This window comes from Tamandua tetradactyla, chromosome 14 (assembly GCF_023851605.1).
Source record: "Tamandua tetradactyla isolate mTamTet1 chromosome 14, mTamTet1.pri, whole genome shotgun sequence".
NCBI lineage: Eukaryota > Metazoa > Chordata > Mammalia > Pilosa > Myrmecophagidae > Tamandua > Tamandua tetradactyla.
In genome coordinates, this window is record NC_135340.1 from 23,161,925 (window position 1) to 23,185,650 (window position 23,726).

Genomic DNA, 23,726 nt, shown 5'->3' on the forward strand with positions numbered 1-23,726 from the left:
TGTTCACATCAATCTGGGATTTATCTGGGCGTCACTCTGGACAAACCTACAAAATCTCATGCCGTACTCAAGAATCCAAGTACTATGGTGTTCGATTAAGCTGTCCACATAAGTTATATTAGGAAATGCACTAGTGAAAATATAAATTTTGTATCAAATAAACATTTTTTGCTTTAGTCTCACATATAAGTTAAAGTTTTAAAATATGAATTACTGTCAAATTTCAACACCCTGCATTATTGACATTCCTTTGTTCTTCCTCATGCAGAAACGTTTTTAAATTTGCACATTTAGTCACTATCATTATACATCTAGGCATTCCTAGATTATACCATCTCAGTCTTTATCGTCTATCTTTCCTTCTGATTTCATTTTTGTCCCTAGGCCTCCTCCATCATTCTCAAATTCAGCTTCATTCAGTATTCTAACATTGTATTATAGTTTTGTGCTATCCATTTCTGAATTTTTACAATCAGTCCTATTGCACAATCTGTATTCCTTCAGCTATAATTACCCAGTATCTACCCTATTTCTATTTCCTGATGGTTTCTGTTACCAACTGAAATTCTCCAGGTTCATTCGCTAATGTCAGTTCATATCAGTGAGACCATACCATATTTGTCCTTTTGTTTCTGACTGATCTCACTCAGCATATTGTCCTTAAGGTCCATCCACGTTGTTACATACTTCATAATTTTATTCTGTCTTACAGCTGCATAATATTCCATCATATGTGTATACTATGGCTTGTTTAGCCACTCGTCTGTTGATGGACATTTAAGCTGTTTCCATCTCTTGGCTGTTGTAAATAATGCTGCTATAAACATTGGTGTGCAAATGTCCGTTTGTGTCCTTGCCCTCATGTCCTCTGAGTAGATGCCTAGCAATGGTATTGCCAGATCATATGGCAATTCTATACTTAGCTTCCTGAGGAACCACCATACTGCCTTCCACAGTGTTTATACTGTTTGACATTCCCACCAACAGTGTATAAGTGTGCCACTTTCTCCACATCCTCTCTAGCATTTGTCATTTTCTGTTTTATTGATAATGCCATTCAGGTGGGTATGAGATGATACCTCATTGTGGTTTTGATTTGCATTTCCCTAATAGGGAAGTTGAGCATCTTTTCATGTGATGGCCTTGATTCTTGGAGAAGACTGTATAACTATATAGCTTTTACAGTGTGATTGTGAAAACTTGATGTTCCTATTACCCAGGGTATGGACAGATGATTTAAAAAAAAAAAGATAAAAAATAAATAATGGGGGAGATAAAAGATAAAAATTGTGTAGATTGAAATACTGGTAGTTAATGAGAGTGAGGGGTAACAGTTATGGTATGTATGAGTTGTTTTATGTTTCTTTGTTTTGCTGGAGTGATGCAAATATTGTAAAAATGTTCATGATGAAGAATACACAACTATGTTATGATTGGAAAAAAAAAAAAGAATCAGTAAATGTCTTGGGGTTGAAGGGCCCCTGTACCATGGTTTGAGAACTTCTGTTCTAGATGTTAATGTCCTTGATTTTCTGCTTCTGAACCTATAGATTTATTTTTGTCTTTCGTTTCACCTCAGAATGAGAGATACTCATTTTCTTGTCAAAGGCTTTTTTCCTCTTATATTCTCTTGATCACATCACTTTTATGGACTCTTTGCAGTCCTTAACTTACTTGATCCTGGTGATGTTTGACATTGTTGACCATTACTTCTCTTTGAAACCTTATAATTTATTTGTTTTTTTTTTTTTTTTTTTTTTTTTGCATGGGCAGGCACTGGGAATCGAACCCAGGTCTCTGGCATGGTAGGCAAGAACTCTGCCTGCTGAGCCACCGTGGCCCGCCCTGAAACTTTATACTTTAGATTCTGTCAGGTCCTGCTCTCTCTTCTTGTTTCCCTTGCAGATTTTCTTACTTCATTTTAAATATTTCCTAAGGGTTTGTTTTTGTTTTCTTCAAACTGTATATTCTTTGCCTAAACAATCTGATATATTCCCTCAATATAGTTTATATGCACATTCTCTTCACATGTAGTCGAGAATTAAGTGCTTTTTTCTTTTTTTATTAATTTTTAAATTAAAAAAAATACATAGCAAGTATTCTTAACTTAATGATCATTTTGTTCTATATATATATATAATCAGTAATTGATTATTTCATCACATAGTTGCATATTCATCTTCATGATCATTTCTTGGAACATTTACATCTATTCAGGAAAAGAAATAAAATGAAAACAGAAAAAAAATCATACATACCATACCCCTTACCCCTCCCTTTCATTGATCACTAGCATTTCAATCTACTTAATTTATTTTAACATTTGTTCCCCCTATTATTTATTATTATTCCATAGGTTTTACTCATCTGTTGATAAGGTAGATAAAAGGAGCATCAGACACAAGGTTTTCACAATCACACAGTCACATTGTGAAAGCTGTATCATTATACAATCATCTTCAAGAAACATGGCTACTGGAACACACAGCTCTACATTTTCAGGCAGTTCCCTCCAGCCTCTCCATCTTGACTAACAAGGTGATATCTGTTTAATGCGTAGGAATAACCTCCAGGATAACCTCTCAACTCTGTTTGGAATCTCTCAGCCATCGACACTTTATTTTGTCTCTTTTCACTCTTACCCCTTTTGGTTGAGAAGGTTTTATCAATCCCTTGGTGCTGAGTCTCAGCTCATTCTAGGATTTCTGTCCCACGTTGCCAGGAGGTCCACACTCCTGGTAGTCATGTCCCACCTAGACAGGGGGAGAGTGGTGAGTTTGCTTGTTGTGTTGATTGGAGAGAGAGGCCACATCTGAGCAACAAAAGAGGTTCGTCGGGGCTGACTCTCAGGCCAGATTTTAAGTAGGCTTGACCTATCCTTTGTGGGGTTAAGTTTCATATGAACAAACCCCAAGGTTGAGGGCTCAGCCTATAGCTTTGGTTGTCCACGCTGCTTGTGAGAATATAAATAATTCAACTTGGGGAAGTTGAATTTTCCCCCTTTATCACCATTCCCCCAAGGGGACATGACAAATACTTTTTTATTCACCGTTCAAATCACTCTGGGATTTATTGGAGCATCACTCTGGACAAACCAACAAAATCTCATGCCCTACTCAAGGTTCCATGTACTTATGGTGTCCAATTAAGCTGTCTACATAAGCTATATTAGGAAATGCCAACTGCTTTTTTCTAGTTTATTTCCACCTGCTGGTCCCTGCTGTTATTTCCGTAATTGAGCCCTTATTTTCTCTTGAACATTCGTGCTTGAATGTTTGCACTTACCTCCAAACTCATCTCTGTCTCTTGTTCTCCACTCTGCTATTAACTGAGCAGTTTGGTTTTTTTTTAATTTTTTTTTTTAGAGAAAAGCAGTACAATTATAAACATTGAGCCAACTTGGTCAGGCAAAGTAAGAATACACAAATTAAATGTATTCAGGAATGAATAACTCATTATAGATTCCTAGATATTGAGGTAATAAGAGAATGTTATAAAAAGCTTTATGCTGATAAATTTTATAGCTTAGATGAAGTGGACAGATTACTTAAAAGATAAACCAACAAAGTATACTCAAGAAGTAATAGATAACTAGGTTAGTGTCATATTTATACAAGAAATTTAATTTATATTTATACACACTTCCATAAAAAAAAAACAACTGCAGAACAGATGCCTCCACTGGTGAATTCCACCAGACATTTCAGGAAGCAACAACGTCAATTCTACAGAATTCCTCCAGAAAAGTGAAGAGCAGGAAAGATCCCACAACTCATTCCATGAGGCCAGAATTGATTTGATACGAAAATCAGATGACCCTATTACATGGAAAGATTATATCCATCTTCGGGACATAATCTTCATGGACATAATACAAAATTAAGTGGAAAAAAATTCAAGTTTAATATAACAGTGTATAAAAATGATAGGACGGGGTGGGCCATGGTGGCTCAGCAGGCAAGAATGCTTGCCTGCCATGCCAGAGGACCTGGGTTCAATTTCCAGTGCCAGCCCATGTAAAAATGATAGGACGTGGACAAGTTTGCTTATCTGAGATAGTCAAGGTTAATTTAACATTCAGTATTCATCAATGTATTTCATGGTATTAGTAAACTAAGTCATGTAATCATCTCAGTAGATGCAGAGACATAATAAAATCCAACATCCAATCCTGATTTTTTTTCAAAAACTCAGAAAAATAGGAATAGAAAAATACTATTCATTTACAAAAAGTTTTACAGCTAAAATTGTACTCAGTTGAGAAAGACATTATGTTTTTCCCCTAAAATGAGGAAAAAAGCAACATGCCCACTAACTGAGCAGTCTTTGAAGCTGGTAGTTTGAATTGTTATTAATCCATTCATACTATATCTCTGTTTGAAGCAGTTTTCTTGCTTACTGAGAAAGTCTAAATTCTGATATGCCTGTATGGTCTGTGGACTTGTTTATCTTTTTAGACTTACCTTAACACCTTAAACACAAACATAATTTAGAAAATAAAAGTTGATTTTTTATTTTTTTGGTATTCAAATATTAATTGTGAAGATTAATAATAGTAATAGCCACCATTTATTGAGCTGTTTTATAGGTCTAGGAGCTTTAAAAGTTTTTGGTTAAATTATTTGTAGTCCCTTAGCTTACCATGCGGGTTTTACTATCTAATATGTAACTGTACAGTATAGTAGCCATGTATGAATTTTGAGCTCTTCACATGTGTCTACTGCAAATTTAGATAAGTTTAAAGCATAAAATACATTATTTCGAGGACTTCAATTTAAAAAAGAAGTAAAATATATCCATTTTTCATAAATTTATTACATGTTGAAATGATGTTTTAGATAAATTGGGCTAAATTATTACAATTAATTGATTTCATCTGTTTCACTTTGCCTTTTTAGTGTATTCTTTTGTTAATTTTGTTTTACTGTTGTAGGTGTTAGAGCTGATATGTACTCGTGAATCAGGAGCAGTCTTTGAGGCTGGTGGTTTGAATTGTGTACTGACCTTCATTCGTGACAGTGGACACCTGGTTCATAAAGATACTTTACACTCTGCTATGGCTGTGGTATCAAGACTGTGTGGCAAAATGGAACCTCAAGATTCTTCATTAGAAATTTGTGTAGAATCTCTGTCTAGTTTGTTAAAACATGAAGATCATCAGGTAAATTGCTGTTGCATACTTGTGGGTTTTCAAAAAGTGATTTTGTAGTGTTTTCTAGTTAAAACTGTGATAATTGAAATTTGAAGTTTTTACTTGATGAAGTAGTGATAATTCCATCTTTTCTTTTTCTCATTTTCTATCTCTGTATAGTAATCTTTTCTTTTTTGCAGTGAGACATTTTAAATTATGAAAGTGACATGTATTCTTAAAATTTAAATGTAGGTATGCATAAGCATTTTTAAAATTGCACTTGCACTCTGTAGAAATTCTCCACTTCCCCTAATTTTGTTGATTCAACATAAAAAACTGGTCTCAGTAGAAGAATCAAGTACTTAGAGCCTTATATGTGTTAACTTTTATTAGCATAATTTAGAAAATGAAACTTGACTTCTAATTTTTTTTTATTAATTTTTTTATAGACTATCTCTGTGAAGTTGTCCATAATAGTAATGGTTAGCATTTATTGAATTTGTACTAAGTATTTAGGTTCCTTACATGTATCATTTCATTGAAGGTGATATGTATGTATGTGATGTAGGTACTAATATTCTTATTTTATAGATGAGAGAACTGAGGCCTTGAGCAATTAAGTCAGTTCCTCAGGTCACACAGGATCTGGAGCCAGAATTCAAATCGAGATAGAGATTATACTCTTCACCTCTTTATTACACTGCCGTTCTTAACATTTCAGTGTTGAAATTGTCATTATTAACCCTACTTTGGAGAATTTTATCCAGATGCATATTATCATTAGGTTTCAGATGGAGCTCTGAGATGTTTTGCATCACTTGCTGACCGATTTACCCGTCGTGGTGTTGACCCAGCTCCATTAGCCAAACATGGATTAACTGAGGAGCTGTTATCTCGAATGGCTGCTGCTGGTGGTACTGCATCAGGGCCATCTTCAGCATGCAAACCAGGTCGTAGCACCACAGGTGCTCCTTCCACAGCTGCAGATTCCAAATTGAGTAACCAGGTGTCAACAATTGTAAGTCTGCTCTCAACACTTTGCAGAGGCTCTCCAGTTGTAACTCACGTAAGAATGTTTTTTAATCCTTTGTCTTTTGATCATTCAGAAAAGGTTTTTTTTTTTCCTATGATGCGGTATGTTAACAACCCTTTCCCCTTTCTCCCCCAACCTGCATTCTCTTTATAGGATCTCCTGAGGTCAGAGCTTCCAGATTCAATTGAAAGTGCTTTGCAAGGCGATGAAAGATGTGTGCTTGATACCATGCGTTTGGTTGACCTTCTCTTGGTGCTGTTATTTGAAGGACGAAAGGCTTTGCCAAAGTCTAGTGCTGGATCTACAGGCAGAATCCCAGGACTTCGGAGACTAGATAGTTCTGGGGAGCGCTCACACCGGCAGCTTATAGACTGTATTCGAAGTAAAGATACGGATGCACTTATAGATGCAATTGATACAGGAGGTTGGAAAATATTTCTTAAAAATAAAAAAAAATTTAAAAATCTGTGTGATAAAGAATTATATAGGCAATATGTAGTCTTCGGATAGTATTTTCAGCTGTTGTGCCAGATAACAGAATGGCCATCTTCTTCAGTATCCTTATTTTCTCCCCTTGTAGTATTGCATAATTGTTAGCCTGGTATATGGTAAGACTTCAGTAAATGCTTGTCAAATGAGTAAAGCTTTTATAATACTTGAAATTTACCTGTTTTATCACCAAAAGGAGATCCTGCCAATTTTAAGCTGAATTGTGGAGTAAATTTAAGGATGTTTTCTCAAGAATTGATGGAAACTGACATGAATGATCTTTATAAATACATAATTTTTTTTTTAGACTGCTAGATAGATGATGAGCAAATGTAAATTGATGAAAGATATTTCTGGGTCATCAGCTTTTTCCTTTATATTATTTGAATTATAGGAATGGGTTAGTTTTCTTTTGCACTGTTATGGCAACCAGTACTTTGAGTTATGTTTTATTTTTAGTTTTTTCTCTTTCTTGTTTCATGTTTACTTCATTTGTATGTAAGTCTTAACATCTTGTGACTCCTCAGTGATTTACAAATTCTAGGATCCTTTTTGTTAGAAGAACTTAGATTTGCTGATTATTTACTCTTTTATAGTTGGTCTGAATGTTTAGAACAGACTCTTTCCTCTGTATTTAGTGGTTATTAATAAAATTCATTAAATGATTCAAACATTAGAAAAAGTCAGTTTTATTTGATTGGCTTTTAAAAACAAGATTTCTTTTTCAAAATTCCAGCCTTTGAAGTTAATTTTATGGATGATGTGGGTCAAACGCTATTAAACTGGGCCTCTGCTTTTGGAACTCAGGAAATGGTAAGTTGCATAAAATCTGGTATTTTAAATCAGAGATGGAAATATCAGTAAGGCAACTTTATGATGCTTTGTCATTTTACAGGTAGAATTTCTTTGTGAGAGGGGTGCTGATGTTAATAGGGGTCAGAGGTCCTCATCATTACATTATGCTGCTTGTTTTGGAAGGCCTCAAGTAGCAAAGGTAAAAATCCACGTTTTAAAATTATTATTTAGTTTTTAACATTTGCATGGTTCCACAACCATCATGATATAAAAATTTTTATTAATTTTGATCTTTTCAGTGTTTCTGATTACAAATGTGAGTAAAAACAAGTATATATGCTTATTTCCCTCCTTTTCTTATACAAAACATAATTATATGCACTTTGCTTTGTTCACTTAATATAGGAGACCTCTGTCTATTAGTACATAGAGAGCTTCATTCTTTTTTATATATGCATATTTATGCCATGTGGTTGTACAACAAGTTTATTCCACCAGGTCATCTATTGCTGAACACTTGGTTCTTTCTGTATCTAATTCTTGGCAATAAATAACTATACCTATGTCTTTTCTTTTCTATTTTTCAACAGAACATACATGCTGTGTGCAGAAGAAGTATTTTTGACTCTTAGACTAACAAATAATGAAAGGAGAATTCATTTTACAGAAAATTTTAGACAACTTGGGTCAGATGATGAGGGTTGTACCAACTGTAAGATCTGGGTCTCTAGTATCTGCCTATTGTGAAGTAATTTGGCATTAAGCAATAACTTGCCGTTTTCCCATACCTGCACCCTCTAGTAACCTCTATTCTACTTTCTGTCTCTATGAAATTGCTTATTCTATGTATTTTATGTGAGTGGGATCATATAATATTTCCCCTTTTATGGCCGTTGTCTTTTTTTTGTCTGTGTTGAGCATAGTTCTCCAGCATTTTATTTTATATGCAATTTTATTGAGATGTATTCATATAGCATACAGTCTATCTAGAGTATACAACCAGTGGCTCACATTTTATTATGGAAAAACTTAACCATACATCAGAGTTGCAAGAATTTGTAGTGAATGTTCAACTGCCTAGAATTAATCATTATCTTGTTTTGTTTTGTTTTTAAAGAGAATTGTGAATTTACAGAAAAATTATACAGAAAATACAGGGTTGCCATTGACCACTCCATTTTAACACCTTGCATTGATGTGACACATTTATTACCATTGATGGAGGCACATTTTTATAATTGTACTATTAGCTATATAGTCCGTGGTTTAACTTAGGATTCACTGTTTGTGTTGTGCAGTCCCATGGATTGTTTCTTTTTTTAATTTATTTCTCATAACATGTATACAACCTGAAATTTCCCCTTTTAACCACATTCAAATACATAACTAGTGCTGTTAATTACGTTCACAATGTTGTACTACCATCACAACCATCCTTACCAAAACCTTTGTGTGCCCTTAAAGTCTGTACATTTTAAGCCTTAACTCTCAATACACGTACCCCCACCCTGGCCTCTGGTAACCCATATTCTAGATTCTGACTCTAGGAATTTGCTTTATCTAATTATTTCATATTAGTGAGATCATACAATATTTGTCTTTTTGTGACTGGCTTATTTCATTGAACATGATGTCTTCAAGGTTGAACCATATTGTCGCATGCCTCAAAAATTTTTTTTTCTTTTCATGGCTTAATAGCACTCCATGGTGTGTGCATGCCATACGTTGTGAAGTATTAGAAGATGTTAAGCATCTTTTCTGTGTCTTTTGGCTATCTGTATCTCTTCTTTGGGGAAAGGTCTGTTCAAATCTTGCACTTTTTTTTTAAGTAGTAGAATAGGGGTCCACCTTCATTCTTTTGCCCCTGGACATTCAGTTTTCCCAGCACCATCTGCCAAAGAGACTTTTTACCCCCAATTGAGTGGACTTGGCATTCTTGTCAAAATCAGTTGCGGTTTAATTTCTGAACTCTTGGTTCAATTCCATTGATCATTGTGTCTGCCCTTGTGAATATACCATGCTGTTTTGGTTATTATGGGTTTGTGATAAGTTTTAAAATCAGGAAATATGAATCCTCCAACTTCTTTTTTTTCCAAAATGGCTTTAACTGTTCGGATCCCTTACCTTTCCATATAAATGATGATTGAAATTCATTTCTGTGAATAAGTTTATTAGAATTTTTATTGGGATTGTGTTACATCTTGAATCACTATGGATAGAATTGTCATCTTAACAGTATTTATTTGGTTTCCCAATCTGTGAACATGGACTGTCCTTTCATTGATTTATGTATTCTTTGATTTCTTTTTGTAGTTTTTTGTAGTTTTCTGTGTACAGTTCCTTTACATTCTTGATTCTTTTAGTTGTTATTATAAATAGAATTTTTTCTTTATTTCTTCCTCCAGTTCTTCATTATTAGCATATAGAAACACTGCTGAGTTTTGTTATTGACCTTTTACGCTGCCACTTTGCTGAATTTATTGACTCTTAGAGCTTTCTTGTGGAGTTTTCACAGTTTTCTGTATAATGGATTATGTCCTGTGCACAAAGGGAAAGTTTTACTTCTTCCTTTCTAATTTGGATGCATTTTACTTCTTTTCTCTTGCCTAATTGCTCTGGACAGAACTCCCAGCACAATGCTGAATAACATTGGTTCTAGTGGGCATCCTTATTTTGTTCCTGAGCTTAGATGGAAAGCTTTCAGTCTTTTAACATTAAGTATGATGTTAGCTATGGGTTTTTCATAAATGTCCTTTATAATGTTGAAGAAATTTCTTCTATTTCTAGTTATCTAAGTGTTTTTGTTGAGAAGGGGTGCTGGATTTTATCAAATGCCTTCTTTGCATCAGTTGAGATGATAGCGTGTTTTTTTCCCTTCAGTCTGTTAATGTATATATTACATTAATTGATTTTCTTTTTTTGGTATTTTTATTGACAAATCATCACAAACATACAGTCCATACATGGTATACAATCAGTGGCTCACAGTATCATGACATTGTTGTGTATTCTTCACCATCATCATTTTTTTTATGAAACATAACCACATACAAACACAAACGTTCTTACTGTATGATCATTCCATTTTTGTTATATAATCATAACTCACAAAATCATCACATAGTTGTATATTCATCATCATGATCATTTCTTAGAACGTTTGCATCAATTCAGAAAAAAAATAAAAAGGAAACAGAAAAAAACTCATACATACCATACCCCTTACCCCTCCCTTTCATTGATAACTAGCATTTCAATCTACTAAATTTTTAATTGATTTTCTTAAGTTGAATAACTTTTGCATATCTAAGGTAAGTCCCACTAATCATGTGTATAATTCTTCCAATGTGCTGTATTGAATTTGGATTGCTAGTATTTTGTTGAGAATTTTTCATCTATGTTCATAAGAGATACTGTTCTGTGGGCCACCATGGCTCAGCAGGCAGGAATGCTTGCCTGGGATGCCAGAGGACCCGGATTCGATTCCCAGTGCCTGCCCATGTAAAAAAATAATAAAAGAGATACTGGTCTGTAATTTTCTTTTCTTGTGATATATTTATCTAGTTTGGTTTGAGGGTGATGTTGGCCTCATAGAATGAATTAGGAAGTGCTTCCTCCTCTGCGATTTTGTGAAAGTGTTTGGGCAGGATTAGTGTTAATTCTAGGAATGATTGATAAAATTTACCTGTGAAGCCATCTGGTCCTGGACGTTTCTTTGTTGGAAAGTTTTTGATGATTCATTCAATCTCTTTTCTAATTGTTGGTCCCTTGAGGTTTTCTGTTTTACTGAGTTAGATTAGATAACTTGCCTGTTTGTGTGACTTTGTCCACTTCATCTAGGTTATTCAATTTGTTGGTACTTAGTCATAGTATCCTCTTATAATACTTTTATATCTGTGGTGTTGGTAGTAATGTTACCCCTCCTATTCTAGTTATTCGTGTCCTCTCTTTTTTTTCTTTGTCATTCCAGCTAAAGTTTTTTTGATTTTACTGATGCATTCAAAGAACCCACTTTTGCTTTTGTTCATTGTCTCTATTTTCTGTTCTTTCATTTATCTCTACTGAGATCTTTATTTCCTTCCTTCTGTTTGTTTTGGGTTTAGTTTCCTGTTGTTTTTCTAGATCCTTTTTCTAGATCTGATTTGAATGCTTAATGTAAGCATTTGGAGGTATAAATTTTATCAGCGGTATGTTTGCTGTATCCCATAAGTTTTAGCCTTTTGTTTTCTTCTCATTCAGCTCAAAATATTCCTTATTATCCTGTGATTTTTTTTTGTTGATCCATTGGTTAATTTCTATTTTTTAATCAATTTTCCCTTTTTCCAGTGGTATTGATTTCTAGTTTCATTCCATTGTGATCAGAGAAGATATGTTGTATGATTTCAGTAATTTCAAATTTTTTGAGACTTGTTTAGTGGCATGACATATAGTCTGTCCTAGAAAATGACCCAGTGGCATGTAGAGAAGAATACTATTCTGCTGCTGTTGGATGAGATGTTTATATATATGTTTTTGGATCTGTTTGTCTTACGATATCAGTAAAGTCTTGTATTTCATTATTCATCTTTAGTCTAGATGTCCATTATAGAAAGTGATAGATTGTAGTCTCCTACTGTTAGTTTTGAACCATCTGTTTCTCTCTTCAAATCTGTCAATGTTTACGTCATATGATTTGGGCCTTTGTTGTTATAGGAACATATATTTTTATTTGTTATGTCATATTAATTAATTGGAACATTTATCAAGATATAGTGCCCCTTTTGTCCATTTTAAGAATTTTTGTATGGTTTCAGTCTTTTTACATTTATTGAGACTTGCTTTGTGACCCAGCATATGGTCTATCTTTGAGAATGATCCATGAGCACTTGAGAAAAAAGTGTATCCTTCTGTTGTGGGGTGTAATGTTCTATAAATGTTTGTTAAGTGTAGTTCATTTATTGTATTTTTCAAATTCTCTGTTTCTTTATTGATCCTCTGTGTAGATGTTCTGTCCATTGATGAGAGTGGGGAGTTGAAGTCTCCAACTGTTATGGTAGATGTGTCTATTTCTCTTTTTAGTGTTTGCCACAGTATTTTAGAGCATTCTGGTTCGGTGCATAAATATTTATGATTGTTATGTCTTCATGCTGAATTGTTCCTTTTATTAGTACATAGTGTCCTTCTTTATCTCTTTCAACTGTTTTACATTTGAAGTCTAATTTATTGGATATTAGTGTAGCTATTCCTGCTCTTTTATGATTGTTATTTGCATGAAATATCTTTTCCCAACCTTTCACTTTCAACCTATGTTTATCTTTGGGTCTAAGAGGTGTTTCCTGTAGACAGTATATAGATGGGTCCTGTTTTTTAAACAGCCTTTTCTACCAGCCTTTGTCTTTTGATTGGGGAGTTTAATCCATTAACATTTAGTGTTATTACTGCATGGTGAGTACTTTCTTCTACCATTTTGCCTTCTGGATTTTATATATCATATCTAATTTTCCTTCTTTTTACCTTTACTAATAGTCTTCCTTTCGACACTCTTCTCCACACCTCTCTCTTCTGTCTTTTCATGTCTATCTCTAGTGCTACCTTTAGTATTTCTTGCAGAGCTGGTCTCTTGGTCACAAATTCTCTCAGTGATTTTTTGTCTGAAAATGTTTTAATTTCTCCCTCATTTTTGAAGGACAGTTTTGCTGGATATAGAATTCTTGGTTGGCAGTTTTTCTCTTTTAATAATTTAAATATATCATCCCACTGTCTTCTCGCCTCCATGGTTTCTGCTGAGAAATCTATGCATAGTCTTATTGGGTTTCCGTTGTATGTGATGGATTGCTTTTCTCTTGCTGCTTTCAAGATCCTCTCTTTCTCTTTGACCTCTGCCATTCTCATTAGGAAGTGTCTTGGAGTACGTCTATTTGTATCTATTCTCTTTGGGGTACGCTGCACTTCTTGGATCTGTAATTTTAAGTCTTTCATAAGAGTTGGGAAATTTTCAGTGATAATTTCCTCCATTAGTTTTTCTCTTCCTTTCCCGTTCTCTTCTCCTTCTCAAACACGCACAACATGTATATTCATGTGGTTCATATTGTAGTTGAGTTCCCTGAGTCCCTGCTCATATTTTTCCATTTTTTCCCCTATATTTTCTTTTGCTTGTTGGATTTCAGATGTTCTGTCCTCCAGTTCACTAATCCTGCCTTCTGCCTCTCATAGTCTACCATTGTAGGTTTCCATTTTTTTTTTTCATCTCTACTACTGTGCCTTTCATTCCCATAAATTCTGTGGTTTGTTTTTTCAGATTTTCAGTTTCTTCTTTTTGTTCTTTCCTTGCCTTCTTTATATCCTCCCTCAATTCAATGATTTGGTTTTTGATGAGGTTTTCCATGTCTGATCGTATATTCTGAATTAATTGTTTCAGCTCCTGTATCTCATTTGAATTGTTGGTTTGTTCCTTTGACTGGGCCATATCTTCAATATTCCTGGTGTGATTTGTTATTTTTTGCTGGCGTCTAGACATTTAATTACCTTAAGTAGTTTATTCTGGAGATTGCTTTCACTTCTTTTACCTAGGGTTTTCTTGCTGGATGAATTTGTTGTCTATCTTTTCTTTGACATTCAGTTCAGCTTTTTCTGGACCTCTAGCTTAGGTTTTGTTTAACAGAGGAGAATTTTTCAGTTCTTGTTTTCTTGTTTCTTGCCCTACCTGTATGATGCCTTTTTCTCCTCACCGTTAGGAGGGTCTACTTAGGTATTATAGACCCCAACCAGATTTTACCAGACCAGACTGGCCTCCTGTCAGGAAGAAAGAGTCACCTGCGTCAGTTTTCCCTGAGGGTGAGACCCAGCAGGTTGAAAGGACTTTCCTGTGAAGTCTCTGGACTCTCTTTTTCTTATCCTGCCCAGTATGTGGTGCTTGTCTGCCTGCAGGTCCCACCAGCATAAGATGATGCAGTACCTTTAACTTTGCCAGACTCTCCCTGCTGGGGGCGTGCTGGAGACAGAGGAGAGGCTGTATGCTGGCTTTAATGGCTCCAAATTACCAAGCCCTGGGGTCTGAATTCCTTGATGGAGGGATTCCACCTGAGTTGGGCTTCACCTATCCCCTGGGGAAGGAATAGGCTCCAGACAAGCCCTCAAACGGGCTTGTTTTTGCCTATGCCTGGGGCAGTTGCAGCCTGAGAAGCCCTGCCGCTGAATCCAGAGGCAGTCAAGCCGTTGTAGAAACACAGCCACAAAGACCTCTGTTTCTTTTCTTTTTTTCTTTTTCCATCAGCCCTGCCCCCTTGGCCCCAGGGCAAAAATGAGCGACTTTCACTTTGACCAGGTTCACCTGGGTTGGGGGCCTATTTTTAGTAGTCAGGATTTGTTAATTAATGCCGTAATTGGTGTTAGGTTGGGCTCAGCCTCTGCTGCTGGTAAAGTCTCTTTCCCTTCTGGGAGGCAGCCTGTGGGGGAGGGGCACTGGCTACCACAGCTTGGGGAACTCACGCTTCTGGGGGGTCTCTCAACCTGTCCAGGTGGTCTAGACTGGGGTGTGCTGTGTGTCTGGTCACTGATGTGGCCCCAGGAGCTGTTCTGTACTGTATCTAGTTATTTAGTAGTTGTTCTGGAGAACAAACTAAAACGCGCACATTGTTAAGCTGCCATCTTCATTTTAAGAATTTTTGACTTAAGTCTATTTTAATTAGATATTAGCATAGCCACCCCAGCTCTCTTTTGTTTACTGTTTTTGTGGAATTTTTTTCCCAGTCTTTTTACTTTCAACCTAATTGGGTCTTTCAAATTTAAGTTGAGTGTTTTTCAAGAACATATAGCTAGGCCGTTCTTTGTTATCCGTTGACCCAATCCCTGCCTGTTGACTGGGAATTTAATTCATTTACATTTAAAATAACTAATGATAATGTAGAATGCAGGACTTTCTTCTGCCATTTTGTTATTTGGTTTTTGCAAGTCTTATACCTTTATTTCCCCTTAATTCTGTCATTCCCTGCTTTGGTATTTAGTTAATCTTTTGTTGTAAACCCTCATTTTCTTCTGTGTTTGTCTTTCAGGTATTTTCTTTGTGGTTACCATGGGGCTTAGATTTAACCTCCTGAAAATGTAATACTTGTTTGATTTGATACTGACTTAACCTCAATAGCATAGATAAACCTATGTTCCTTTTCTCCTCTACCCACTCCTTTATTTTTTTTGTCACATATTCCATCTTTATACATTGTGTGTCCCTAACTATAGATCTATCATTATTCTTTGTGCACTTTCATTTAAAATTGCAAAATTCAAACCCAAAACCATAATGGTTGTATAAATACCCACCTTTATAAACACCTTTTATAAAATTGCTTTTGCGGGAGATCTTTATTTCTTTATGCTGCTGATCTGTTACAATTATCATTTCCTTTCGATCTGAAGAATTACCTTTGTCATTACTTGCAGTGCAGACAGACTCCCTCAGTTTTTGTTCATCAGGGAATATCTTAACTGTTAGGTGTGTATTTATTAACAGTTTTGTTCACACACCATAAATATAATGCACTGTAAATGTGTAGTCAGTGGCTTTTGGTACAATCACATAGTTTTGCATTCATCACTACAGTCAATATGAGAACATTCTCATTTCTTCCAAAGAAAATGTCTCATATCCCATAAATTCTCCTCTGTTGACATTTAGCTTTGGTATAGTACCTTTGTTAAAATTAATGAAAGAATATTACAGTGTTACTATTAACTGTAGACCTTAGTTTATATTAATTTTATTTTTTCCCACATAGCACCCTATTATTAATACCTTATAATAGTGACATATGATTGTTCTATTTCATGTAAGAAGTCTTTTGTATTTATACAGTTAACCACCATCATTGTCCTCTCTGGATTTTGCTAAGTTGTATAGTCATACTTTTTATCCTCCAGCTTTAACTGATCAGAAGTTTTTCTATTTGTATTCTTTCAGCCACTGATAACCTTATGTGTTACTGTTCCTTTTGGTCAGGAAAGCATTGTTTCCACAATGCTAGGGCCAGGCTCATCCCTGGGAGTCGTGTTCCATGTTGCCAGGGAGACTTTCATCCCTGATGTCTTGTCCAATGTAGCAGGAAGGGTAATGGTTAGAGTTGCAAAGATAAGCTCTGCCATTTTCTATATAAAAATTTAGGAGGAAAAACAAAGACATCAAAGAAATAGGGGCACATAGCATTTAAGGCTTAGAAAATCTCATTCCAGCCCCAAGAACTTGTCTGTTACGTTTCTTGGGCTCATGCTGTTACTTTAATATATAGGCTATAAAAGTACTCTATTCAACTGAAGAATCTCCTCCATTCTCTCCTAGATTTCTTGCCCATAGAAGTGGCATTACTATTGAAATCACAAAAATTGTGTTACATATAACATGAAACTGCGAACATCAAAGGTGTGTATGTGTTTAAGAAAAAAGAAAGGGAGAAATTAAAAATGTTCAGTCCTATTTGTAAGTGTTTGAGAAGAAATCATGTAGTTTTGACCTTGGCCACTGGCTTTGTCTCCTGCTCATAGTCTGTCTCTACACAGGCTCCTTTTCTCCGCAGAGGTCTTTTTAGAGGTGTTTTGCTTTGTGTCTGGCATTCAGGGCCTTTTCCTCTTCCTCGCTGGGGGAGCTCTGCTCCTGATCTTTCTCATTGCTAAAGTCGTTTGTCCATGTCCTCAAAGCCACTTACGCCACCCTTGTTCGCCTTATGTTCTTCCACAAATCCTCTTTTTCTCGTATCTTCTTCATCTTCATTGTCTTTTTCCTCAGCATCTGGAGATTCACTCTCTGTCTCCTGCTATTGAGGGCCTTGTCGAAGGCATGAGTAGGAATGGTGTAGATGTCGCCATACATATCTTGTTTCAGTCCCTCCAGTGGTCCCCTTTCAGTGGTGTTGTCCAGCTGAGCAGTTATCAAGTCCTTTTCCTCTCCTTTTTTCCCTCTCCTGCCTTCTTATTCAAAGGAACAAGTTTTCTCTGCTGCTTTAGTGTAAAGTTCCTAATTCAAATTCGGTACTGGATAATTTTGCAATCTCTGTTTACATTTGTGTTGAATAAAATGGGGCCAGTGAATTAGGTTTTCATCTGTTTGCTCCAGTGTTTTCTCATAGTTTTTACTGAGCCGAACCCATTCCCAGAGATGCCTGGGAAAAACAGCTTGTATAACCTTCATATACAAGTAGCATTGTCCTTTTTCTTTTTTGATGGTGGCATAACTGACTGTTTGCCAGGGGCAGGATGACAGATTGCACAATCCACTTAGACTGTATTCATTTCTGCAAAAATTCTGTCTTGGCTGTTATTTTGAAGGAATAAAATTGTTTGTTTCCTAGTGTATTCCAGATAACATCATCTGACTACATTGTTGCCGTGCCTCAGCGCACAGCACCAGAATAGATCCGGGAGCCTGTGTCTACATGTTTTTAACATTCCTTTTCTTATTTCTCCTAACTTTTACCTGGAGACCTTATTCTGAGATGAGATTCCCCTCAGGGAGGATGTACCCCAGTCAGTTTATCCCAGACAAGACATGTCCAGGACTCAGGAAGGGGATTATAGATCAAGGTTCCCTGGGGATGAGACCCAGCAGATTCCCTGGGGATGAGACCCATCAGCGTGCACGCATTTTCTATGAAACCTCCTGATTCTGATCTTTTCCTGACCTGCCCAGCAGATTGTGCTCCTCGACCTGCTGCTTCCCACAGTGCTAAGCTGATACTGTCCCTTTAATTCTCAGCACACCCTGCCCATGACATGGTGTGGTTGAGACATAGGCTAAGAGAAATTTGTGCTTAAACTATTTATTTCCACAGCTCGTAGAATCTGAAACAGTCACCACCTGTAGTAGGCCTTGCCTCCCGCTTTCCTTGGGGAAGGCACACACTTTAGGGAATGCTCTCCTCCACCTGACTAGGTACTTGGTCTCTCAGTCAAACCTACTTCCACCTCTTCCTGGGGAAGGGCTGAAAACGGAGAAAGAATGCTGGCTGCTTTTTTAATGGGCAGCTTAAAACAGAATGGAAAAACAAAAAAGCTGTTCTCAGAGCTGGTGCTCATAACCCCTGGGTTTCCCAGTCAAGATCCAGTGTTGATTGCTAGCTCTGTGTGCCCCTTTTCTTGGGGCACAGCCCTTTTCTAGCAGTCTGAGCTCAGCTAACTCCATATGCCTCTGGGTTTTTTTGTGAGCCCTCCTTCCTTCCTGCTGGGAGCAATGCTGAAACAGAACTCCCTGTTTCTCTCGTGTTCACAGTGTTAATTTATCTGTGCTTGGAATTTGTATTCAGTAGTCCAAATTTGTTAATCCAATCCACAGTTGGAGCCTGGCTGAGCTCCATTTCCCTTGTTCCTAGTAGAGACAGCTTTTGTTTTCCACCAGGGAGTGACTCTAAGTCAGCTTGCTATGCCTTAATGGGAGGGCCACTAGTCTCCACAGCATGAAAGGATTTACTTACAGCTGTGGCTTGTCAGTACCACATTTTCACTCATTTCTGGCTGGTGTACCTTGTGTGTCTGGTCTCTGAAGTCCCCCAAACCACTTTTCTTTTTTTTTTTCCCCTGCTCAGCCTGAACAATTTCGGTAGTCTTTTATTTGTAGTCTATGGTTCTTTATTCCCCAGTTCCAGTTCCTGTTGAACATCTCTAGGGGATTTTAAAATTTCAGTTATTGTGGCCTTAAACTGTAGTATTTGTGCTTGGTTTCTTTTCTTTTCTTTTTAACTTTTTTATTGTATGGTATAACATATATACAAATAAACAAAGAAATAAAAAAGCAATAGTTTTCAAAGTACTCTTCAACAAGTAGTTACAGGAGAGATCCCAGAGTTTGTCATGGGCTGCCATATGATCCTCTAACATTTTTTCTTCTAGCTGCTCCAGAATGTAGGAGACTAGAGGGCTTAAATACTTTTTTATCATCACATTTGACTTTTTTCTTTTTTTGTGTGAAAAATAACATATATACAAAAAAGCAATAAATTTCAAAGCACAACACAACAGTTAGTTGTAGAACACATTTCAGAGTTTGACATGGGTTACAATTCCACAATTTTGAGTTTTTACTTCTAGTTGCTGTAAGATATTGGAGACTAAAAGAAGTATCAATTTAATGATTGTGCTGGTTTGAAAGGACTCTTGGAATGTGCTTCACCCTCTCTTAAGACCTGAGGCAGCACAACTCTTCCTCTGTCTTTGGGGCAAACTCACCCTCTCCACATGCTTGGATGGTTCTCTCTCCAGGCCTGAGGCTTTTTGACTTCAGACCTCAGCCTCCATGGCATTGCCTCTGATATTACTTTTCCTCCAATGTATGCCTTCTCTGAGCCTCTCAGTCTAGACTGGCAGTGGTTCTTTTTATACAGATCCTGTGGCACTCTTGTTGGCTTTCTATGCAGTAGCCTTGAATCATGCCCATCAGACATCAGGAGTTTCCACAAATCCTTCCTGGATAACTCCATTTCCAATCCTGGCTTTCTCTGAAATGGCTGACTGGTTCCACGTTTGGCCAAGTCCTCATATGGGGCATGTGTTCTCTGGGGTCTCCTTTCCACGAAGCCCAGAATTCTCCAGAACATCAACTTCTGGTTTCCTTGTACCCAAGAGTTCAGTTCTTAGCTTATCTTTTCCTGCTGCGGTTCACTATAAGCTGCTAGGAGAAACCAGATGGTACCTTACACATTTACTTTGGAAATCTCTTCTGCTAAATACCCAAGTTTATGGCTTTCAAAATCTGCCTTCCAGCCAAAGCCACTAGTCAATTTTGCCAGATTTTCTGCTATTTTCAGACAATATCACCTTCCTTCCAGTTTTGCAATAACACATGCCTCATTTCTGCCTGAGGCCTCGTCAGAGGTATCGTTAGAGTCCACAATTGTTTCTACCAACAGTCTCTTCAAAGCATTCTGTGGCTTCTCTGTCAAGCTCCTCACAACTCTTCCAGAATCCCCTTATCCATTAAAAAGCTGTTCCAACATGTTTGGTATTTCCAAACTGCAAATTCTGGTTTGCAACCCAGTTCTGGTACCAAAATCTGTTCTAGTTTGCTAGCTGCTGGAATGCAATAGACCAGGAATGGAATGGCTTTTAAAAACCAGAATTTAATAAGTTGTTAGTTTACAGTTCTAAGGCCGAGAAAATGTCCCAATTAAAACAAGTCTATAGAAATGTCCAGTCAAAGGCATCCAGGGAAAGATACCTTGGTTCAAGAAGGCCAGTGAAGTTCAAGGTTTCTCTCTCAAGTGGAAGGGCACGTGGCAAGCACAGTCAGTTTCTCTCTCAACTGGAAAGGCACATGGTGAACATGGTCAGGGTTTCTCTCTCATCTGGAAGGGTATGTGGTGAACATGGCATCATCTGCTAGCTTCCTCTCCTGGGTTCCTCTTTCACGAAGCTCCCCGAGTGGCATTTTCCTTCTTCGTCTCCAAAGGTTGCTGGCTGGTGGACACTGCTTCTTGTGGCTATGTCGTTCTGCTCTGCTCTTTCTGAATCTCTTGCATTCTTCAAAATGTTTTTGCTTTTATAGGAGTCTAGTAAACTAAGCAAGACCCACCCGAATGGGTGGAGACATGTCTCCACCTAATCCAGCTTAACAACCACTCTTGATTGAATTACATCTGCAGGGAGATGATCTAATTACAGATTCAAGCATACAGTATTGAATAGGTATGATTCTGCCTTTACAGAATGGGATTTTGATTAAAACATGGCTTTTCTAGGGTACATACATCCTTTCAAACCAGCACAGTGATTTAGCATTCATATTCCTTTGTTAAATTCTATCTTCTCGGGCGGGCCAAGGTGGCTCAGCAGGCAAGAATGCTTGCCTGCCATGCCAGAGAATGTGGGTTTGAATTCTGGTGCCTGCCCATGTTAAAAAAAAAAAAAAAAAAATCCTATCTTCTCTGTGTAACTCCACCATCACCTTTGAGTTTTCCTTCCCTCTCTTTAGGGGTGTTTGGGCAATGGCCATTCCAGTTTTTTGTTTTGGTAAGGTCTTGGTCTGTCACTAATTTGGGGTAGGGAAATGGAACTATCTGATATTCTGGAGAGGCTGGGCTAGGTTTTAGGACTTATCTGGAGGCCATCGGTTTCTGAAAAGTCACTCTAGTGCATGGGTTCCTTGTGGAGTCTTATTATTGCCCTAGGTGTTCTTTAGGATTGACTGGAATGGTCCTGGTTGGGGTTTGACAGGTTATGATAGGTAGCAGTGTCTAACTGAAGCTTGCATTAAAGTGACCTCCAGAGTAGCCTCTCAATTCTGTTTGAACTCTCTCAGTCACTGTATCAGTCACTGATACTTTATTAGTTACACTTCTTTTTCCCTCTTTTGGTCAGGATGGCATTATTGATCCCATGGTGCCAGGACTGAACTCATCCCTGGGAGTCATCTCCCATACTGCCTGGGAGACTTTAATCCCTGGATGTCATGTCCCACGTAGAGGGGAGGACAATGATTTCAGTTGCAGAGTTGGGCTTAGAGAAAGTGAGGCCACATCTGAGCAACGAAAGAGGTTCTCCAGAAGTAACTCTTAGGCATGCCTATAGATAGGCTAAGCTCCGCTACATACGTAAGCTTCACAAGAGCACTCTTAGGATCAAGGGCATGGCCAATTGATTAGGTTGTCCTTAAAGTTTGATACAGTATTAGGAGATTCCCTGATGGTAAGGTTTAATAGTTCCATATTTTTTCTCCCATCCCGCTTTCTTTTTATAATTTCTATTTTCATTTTACTCATGCATCATTTTAATGAAATCCTTTCATACTTTGTTTCTGCTTTCCTTTAGCTCTTTAAATATAGTTAATGCCATTTTTTTAAAGTCTTTGTCTCATTTGTCATATTTTTGGTATTCTTTGTTGCTGGTTTCTGATGTTTTATCTTATTCTTTGGGTGGACCTTCCTTTTCTGTTTATTTGTATGGTTTATAGTTTTTTATTGCACACTGTTCATTTTAATATAATACTGGAATTTTAATCCCTCATTTGTTCCTTACTTAACTTTGTGTACGCTAGGGACATGAGAACGATTTCTTTGAATGCCAGGAGGTATCATAAACCAACCAACAAACATGATTTTCACCATCTTTGCGGATTTGCTCTGACTTGGCTGGTGCTCTCCTTCAGAGCTTAGCTTTCTTATTGTCATCTTGAAGAACAGCCTAGGGAGAAGCTCAGGATCCACTGTGGTCTTTTTTGAGCCTGTGTCTTGTGGCTTGTGTTTGTTGTTTTAGTAATTCCCCCAAATGAAGATATCTGGATGCTTCTACTTCCTCCCATGTAATACTTTTTTCTCCTGGGCATACTAGTCTATGTTTGTAAATCATTGTCCCATGCTGCTGCAATTTGATTGTGTCATAAACTAATTTATGTGTCTTCAGTTTGCTACTGCATGGAAAACAAATTCTGCAGCAGTGAGCCAAAGATGAGTGATCTGGTTCAGATAGAGTAATACCTGCATACACAAACTTCAGTTTTGTGTATAAGGCTTACTCTACTTCCTCTGAACCAGTGCAATGGACCATACTGAGAGCACAGGCTATCTTTCAGTTGATCTGGGAGTAGAAGGGAGGGTGGGCAACAATGCCCTGAGGTTTACCTGCCATTTGTAAGTCACTTTTTTCATTCAGCACTTGATGAATAGACCATTACTAAAGTGATAAGTGCAAAGATAGAGTTTTGGATTGGTTTGCTTGATTATGTAATTCTGATTAGTATTATGGAAAAATAAGGTATTAATTGTTATAATCAAATTAAGTGCTTTTCCTCTGTAGACTTTGTTACGGCATGGTGCAAATCCAGACCTGAGAGATGAAGATGGGAAAACTCCGCTAGATAAAGCTCGAGAAAGGGGTCATAGTGAAGTAGTATCTATTTTACAGTCGCCGGGTGAGTAATAAATTCTCTTTTTAAGCTTTCTGATGTTATTTTTCAGCTTCACTTCCATAGAAGTAACTTTTTATATGCCTAGTAACATTATAAACGAAGTATTCTTATGAAGTCCATTCTAGTAAGTAGGTGTATGCTTAAAATTGGTAAACCTTTAATAGTATAGTGTTTTGTATTCTTTAAGATTAGGATGCATGATTACGTAATGACCAATTCAGAAGGTCATTCGATATATGAATGTCAGATAAAGATTAGTTGATAATTATGTAAACAAGGTAGTTTGACCAAATTTGTGGGGGGGTGTGTGCATGCCTAAAATATGACACATTTATTATCTCACAATTTCTGTGGTCAGAAATTCAGGTATGGTTTAGGTGGATCCTCGGATTAATGGTTTCTCACGAGGCTGCAATGAAAAA

General features: G+C 37.0%; 1 protein-coding gene and 1 pseudogene across 12 annotated transcripts in view; one reads left to right on the top strand and one right to left on the bottom strand.

Moving 5' to 3' along the window:
• The window catches only part of HECTD1 (HECT domain E3 ubiquitin protein ligase 1), a 108,364-nt gene that overhangs the window by 17,356 nt on the left and 67,282 nt on the right, over window positions 1-23,726 (top strand). For all 12 annotated transcript variants that reach the window (XM_077127011.1, XM_077127012.1, XM_077127014.1 and 9 more), the window contains exons 4-9: window positions 4,934-5,161; window positions 5,916-6,197; window positions 6,318-6,588; window positions 7,390-7,466; window positions 7,549-7,647; window positions 23,193-23,307. In XM_077127011.1, coding sequence (XP_076983126.1) covers window positions 4,934-5,161; window positions 5,916-6,197; window positions 6,318-6,588; window positions 7,390-7,466; window positions 7,549-7,647; window positions 23,193-23,307 — 1,072 coding nt within the window. The remainder of the gene's footprint in view (window positions 1-4,933; window positions 5,162-5,915; window positions 6,198-6,317; window positions 6,589-7,389; window positions 7,467-7,548; window positions 7,648-23,192; window positions 23,308-23,726) is intronic.
• LOC143655681 (protein MAK16 homolog pseudogene) lies at window positions 16,913-17,791 on the bottom strand (annotated as a pseudogene).